Here is a 6,112-nt window from a genome sequence, read left to right as displayed (position 1 = left end):
CTGCGACGCACGGACAGGAGCGACGCAGACACGCAGTCACAGCGCACAGGCAGACACAACACACGCGTGCACAAAGAAGCACTCAGAGACAGAGCCACAGGCGCACGCTCACACACGGAGACACGGCACACGCACCCCCCCCAACACACCAGTCACACACGTTCGCGCGCGCGCGCGGTCCTCTCCCCCCGCCCCCGCCCCCGCCCCAGACCGCTCCGCGCCCCGCCCACCGCCCGGCGACAGCCAATGGCGCGGCGAAGTTTCCGCGTGGCCCCCGCCCTGCCGGGCACAGCCACCAATAGGAGCCGGGGGACTGAGCGTGCCTGGCCCCGCCTCCCTACTTAGGGCGGCCGGTGGGAGCGGGTGGCTCACTGGGCGGGGGGGGCAGAGGCGCGCGGCGGCACACGCTGGGACACGCGCGCCCACACACGCGCCCCCCGCGTGGAGCGAAGGCGGCGGGGGGTGGGAGGAGGAGGAGGAGGAGGAGGCGGTGCCGCCGCCGCCGCGGGCAGCCGCGCCGTCGGGGCGGCGGCGGGCGCGGCGCACCTGAGAGCGGCGGGGCGCCGGGTCACAGCGAGGCGGCCGGAGGCGCGGAGCGAGCCGGCCCGCCCGCCCAGCCCAGCCCAGCCCAGCCCAGCCCGCCCCGCAGCGCCCGGCCGCCGCGGCCCCGAGGCGATGGAGCAGGAGAAATATCTGCCCGAGCTGATGGCGGAGAAGGACAGCCTGGATCCCTCCTTTGTTCACGCCATGCGCCTCCTGGCCGACGGTAAGGCTCCGCGCCCGGCCCCGACCCCGGCCCCGGCAGCGGGGCGGTGCGGCGGGGCCGGGCCGGGCGGGAAGCGCGGCGGCGGCGGCGGGCGGCGGGCTCGGCGTCCCCCCCCCCCCCCCCCAACGTCCCCCCCAGCCTCGGTCCGCGGAGCGGAGGCCACCGGCGCTGCCGGCCGCAGGTGCGGAGCGCGTCGGGCGGCGGCCGCTGGGGCCGGGTTTAACCGCGGGCGCGCCAGCTCCCGCCCTGGCGGGCTGCTGCGGCCGCTCGCCGGGAAATGCGCCTTTTACTTCTTTGGGGAAGGGGAAGGTCTCTCCTCGAGGCTTGTCCGTAGAAGGCGGATGGCCGCGCTGGTCCCACGGGCCGTTGCAGTTGGTTGGGCTCGGGGAGCATGCTGCCATGGCCCCTGGTTTTATTTACACACAGGCAGACGCTAGTTTCTCGTTGAACTCATTACCTCTTCTTTCCCGTGCTTAATAATAAGGCTTATATGATAACGCTGTTACGCCTTCAATGCAGCACTGTTTTCCTTGACTCCGCTCTGTCAGGCGTTCATTGGCTGGGGCTTATCAGTTTCATGCCACAAGTTCATTCAGGACGTGATGAATTACTCCTGGACTCGTGGGGCGATCTAGAATAAAACACTCATAACATCTCGTTCTTCATTATCATAACGTAGCTCTGTTTTCCTCATTTTGGTTGAGGCCTTTTTTTTTTTTTTTTTGACTGGAGAGTCTTTTAAAAGTTTATAATTTAGCCTATTTTTTCCCCCATACCCGCTCAACGTGGTTACTGAGCGCAGGCCTTGCAGTACGGCGCTTCCAGTTGCACAGCACCGTAATCTGTGACGGCCCCCTCCCTCTGTTCCTTCGGAGGTGTATATTGTTCGTTTCTAAAGTCACTGTTAAATTTGGATCCAAATATCAAAACGAAGTAGTAAAGAGTGCATAAATCAAGAGAGGCTATCAAACCCTTAAATGAGACTGAGGCAAAGAAATGGATGATTAGGCCCTTGAGAGAGTCGCAAATTCCAATTATCTCACATTCAAAGAGGAGTGAATAATTTCCAAAGTTCTGTAACATCTTAAGGAAAAATTACAACCACTTAAAACTTACTATGCTAGCAGTACTTGTCTTTCCCTAAGCCAGCAGTCTTTCTGTTGTCTTTCTTTCTTACACGTTTTCTTGATTGTGAATAAAGGTACTGAGTCTAGGTTTTATTAAAGTGCCCCTGTTTGATAGTTTGGAAGTTCAGTATGAATAATGACACATTTAGTATACCTTTGTAATTGGTCTCCTGCTGCTGAAGAGATAACCACGCTACTTCCCATAGTTGTTTTTCTATTAAGGACTTTATATGTACCATATGTTTATTTCGGAAAGGGGCATATTTTCTGCACCTTGCAATTTGATCTTTTCCCAGAAGGGGGAGGTATCTACTGAGAGTGTGTGTGTGTGAAAGAAAGAAAATGCATGCAGGAAGTAATTCAAAGTGTGTGAAGTAAAGTTTTTAAAAAAAAAAAAAAAAGGGGGGGGGATGACAGAGTTTCTGAGTTTCAAGTTCATGCGAAAATTGCATTTTGAGTGGCTTGTGAGACTGCATAAGTGATTAGCATTCTCCTTCGTTCTTAGTATAACTAGGACTAAGTATGTGAATTTTTAAAAAAGATGAAGGTGAATTGTCTGTGGAAGCTGTAGGGAATGCTAATGTCAGATTCACACCAGATACCTGGCATTATCCTTCAAAACACCATCTGTCAAGCTTTCTAGAGATTCATTTTAGAGTCTAACATATGATAACTATTGAAACAGTTTCATCAAAGTAAGAGTCAAACTAGTTAAGGAAACAGGAGTGAATGCACTGATTGCTCCTGGGTATAAGCAGAAGGAAAAATGTGTACAACAGGCGGAAATTTTTTGGGATGCCAGAAGAACATGGAGCAGTAGCGCAAGGGCAGTAGCGTAATCTCTGTAGTAATATGTTTCTAGGCTATGCTGGCTTTAAAGCAATGCTTCCAGATTATGGATTTCTGTTCTTTGAAAAATAATATATGAATAGCTGCATACATACCAATAGTAGTCAGGTGTTATTTTTGTGGTGTGCTAAGCTTTTTTGATTGCCAGTAGATTTAGTATAAAATGTGTAAGTGCTGGTTGCAGATTTTTTGCTTCAGAGTGGAGAGCCTCCAGCTCTGACTTGAAAGTGCTGTGATTTTTCATGTCACTTGCTAGGAGCTGAGGTTGAGAAGAGACATGCTCCTGTTGGAAACCGTAGAAGGGCACACAAGAGAGCAGCATTACAGAAATACAGTTTCAGTTCATGACACCTGGGTTTACTTGGATTGACTTGTAAAAATATTTCTGTTTCTTTTAAACTTTAATATTAGACTCTGCCGTTTTCCTTCCCACAAATATGTATTTTATGTTTAGACGTGCCTAACTTATTAAGCTGTGAAGATGTGGGTGACACATGGAAGCTACAAACCACTGGACCTTTCTGATAATTTGTAACTTCTTTTATATCAGCATTATTTTAATAAGCCAGAGTGTCAGCTACTTGTCGCAAACAATATGTCGGCAATTTTCCATGTATGCGTGGCTTTGAAATAGCTTACATTGTATATTATTAAAACCAATTGCCTGTGTTTTCTAGTAGAAACATAAAGGAAAAAGACCCTTTGGAAAAAGAGCCAGCCAAAGTAAAAGCATCTTTCCCTATTGAAATATCAACACTACTTGGGTAATGAGGTAGCTAATTTCGCTCTGTTTAATGACAGTACAATTGACCTCAGATTTTCAGCTGGCGTTCTGAAGGCAACGAGAATCAGGTCTTTTACTTTAATCGCGAGTTAAGCCCTGAGTCTGCAGATTATTCTATGCAGCATGCTAAGAGTTTGTGAAACCTCCAGGCATGTCGGTTAGTCTCATATGGCTCGATGTCATAGAGCTCCTTGTAGGACAGGGCATGATTATTCAAAAGGGATATAGTTGTTTAGCCTCTACACTTAATGAACATTAGTGCCTAAAATGTCTTTCTTGCAAGCCTGCTATAATTGTTCTAGCTAATCTGAGAATTCTTGATATAATGTGATTTCATTTTGCTTTATGTTCAGGATTTCAGGTGGTATATTGGCTTATATATTGGGTTTCTTTTTTTCTTCTTGGACTCTTGGAGATTCATTTGGTTTTCATAAGGCAAGGTGGATTTAGTTCATAATTTTATGTCTCTATTAAATAAATTGGGGCAGTAATAGGGGCAGTATAGGCAAACTGTTTGTCTTGGTAATGTAGAATATGAAGCTCAAGATGTGAGAGACTATTGATCAGTCCTGTGACCTGCTAAAGTCAGGCCTTTGATAGTTTTGTATTTGCATTTATTCTTCTATAACAAACTACTTGTGAAAAGATATTTGCAGATTTAGCAGCAATGAGATTTTATTAGTTTATTCTGTCTAAACAAGCGTTTGGGTTAAAATAAGATCAATACAAAATGTTAATGTAAGCTCATACATTAATATTAATCCATAAGTGGTCACTTTTCTGCTTATTGCGTTTCTTTTCTCCTGGTGTTTACATCAGGTGAGAAGAAATTTTGCGTTCATGAAACAGTTTGTATTAATCATTTACTTTGTTGTCCCAAGAAATGCAGTGTAAATAGCTGGAAGGTTTAGGAGACATGCAAATCTTGAGAGCATATGTTTTTGAAATCTGGGTGTGATTAGAAACTAGATTTATATATCTCAGCTGTCATTAGGAACATATTCAATAAAAAGGAGTAATATCAGTGCAAACTCTAGATGAGTACAAGCTACCTACTATTTCTATAAGAGCAACGTGCTAGGCATTACAGACTTGATCCGAAGCTTGCTGAAGTTATTGGGAATCCTTTATTGGGATTAGTGGGCTATCAGGCAGTCCTTACACAAATATAATATATTCACTGATGGAGCTAATATATTGGGAATAATGAAAAAGGATATTCTATCAGTAGAATGTATCGCTAATTTTAAAAATGAGTATATGAATTACACTCTGCGTATTTTTAAAAAGGCAAGCAGTTGTTTTATTGTGATATAACAACACAGTATGTTTTCAGTCTTAGGAAGTGCGTTTGCCTTGCAGAATATAACACAGATGAATCCCAGGAGATAAGTGATTTTGGAAAGACAAAATAGGATAAAACTTTAGAAGAATAAGTTAAGTAAAGCAGCCTTGATAAGTGTTTATCCTGACCTATCACAGTTGTTAATCATAAAAGTTGGGATCCCTTGAGGGGGAAAAAAGGCAGAAGTGGTTAAAAAAAATCTCTTCCTTTCAAAGACCTGAATCAGGTTAGGACCATTTGATCTGTGATCTTGGAAAATGTGTGCTTTGGAACAGGGGACAATATAAATGCAATAGCTGAAGGCCACGTTCTGATGCTCTTACTCGCACAAAATAGTGCTTCATTCTTCAGATAGTGCTATTTGAATCAGTTGAGCTGCTTAAGGTGCAGTTCAGTGCAAGTAGCCGAATGTAGCCCCAACCATTAAAGAGAAGGTCAAAAGCACTTTCTAAGACTTATCTGGAGAGCTGGAGCCTCACTGGCACGCCACAGTGCTTTTTTTAAGGAATGTGAATGTTTTTCTTGGAAGGAGAAGAGTCCCTTTATTTGTTGTGGGAATTCTTGTAATAAATTTTTTTCATTGTATTCAATGTTTTTGTTCAGGGAACACTTATGACGGTCCGTTTCTCTTCCTTTAGCCTCAAAGCAGATATTCTTAAACTTAAGAATATGGGAAATTGGTGATATTAGCAGTCAGTGCCAGGAGAGAACAGAACAGCCTGGACAGCCGAATAGAAAGTCTCAGTCAACTATTAACTTGCCAAGTGCTTAATACCTGTTCAGAAGAGCGTGGCCCTTGGTAGCCAGGAGGTGGCATGATTGGCCTCCACAAGCCAGAACAGGACGCCGTATCCTGGTGCCTTCTGGGGAAGGGCCAGCCTTGCCCAGCAGATGTACTGACTTCTTGCGAATGGGATGCACTGCATTTCTCCTTTTAGTAGTACGCAGACAACATATCCTGGATGACTAGATTTGCGATAACGTGCTAGGATATCTACTAGTCCATAAGATTTGATACCAACCATAATGACCAGTGCGTAAGGCTCCTAAGGAAAGCTGAAACACCTACATATCAGGTAATACACCTAGCTAGCCTGCCAAGCGTTGCTATAACTAGAGCAAAAACGTTCCTTCGTGACGTCTGAGAACACACTGTTCGGGCTCGAAGAGATGTGTAGGGTCCTACTTTAGAATGCATAAATGTAGCTGTCATTGGGTAGTTCATACCCAATCTTTATTAA

The 6,112-nt window shown here is 45.7% G+C and overlaps 1 protein-coding gene across 6 annotated transcripts in view; it reads left to right on the top strand.

Moving 5' to 3' along the window:
- Positions 1-619: 619 nt before the first annotated feature.
- Positions 620-6,112, top strand: part of KHDRBS2 (KH RNA binding domain containing, signal transduction associated 2) — a 420,341-nt gene continuing 414,848 nt past the window's right edge. For all 6 annotated transcript variants that reach the window (XM_068937467.1, XM_068937468.1, XM_068937466.1 and 3 more), the window contains exon 1: positions 620-766. In XM_068937467.1, coding sequence (XP_068793568.1) covers positions 676-766 — 91 coding nt within the window. In that variant the 5' untranslated portion in view covers positions 620-675. The remainder of the gene's footprint in view (positions 767-6,112) is intronic.

This window comes from Struthio camelus, chromosome 3 (assembly GCF_040807025.1).
Source record: "Struthio camelus isolate bStrCam1 chromosome 3, bStrCam1.hap1, whole genome shotgun sequence".
NCBI classification, from domain to species: Eukaryota; Metazoa; Chordata; class Aves; order Struthioniformes; family Struthionidae; genus Struthio; species Struthio camelus.
The sequence above is the reverse complement of the archived record's forward strand: the minus strand, read 5'-3'. Positions and strand labels throughout refer to the sequence as shown.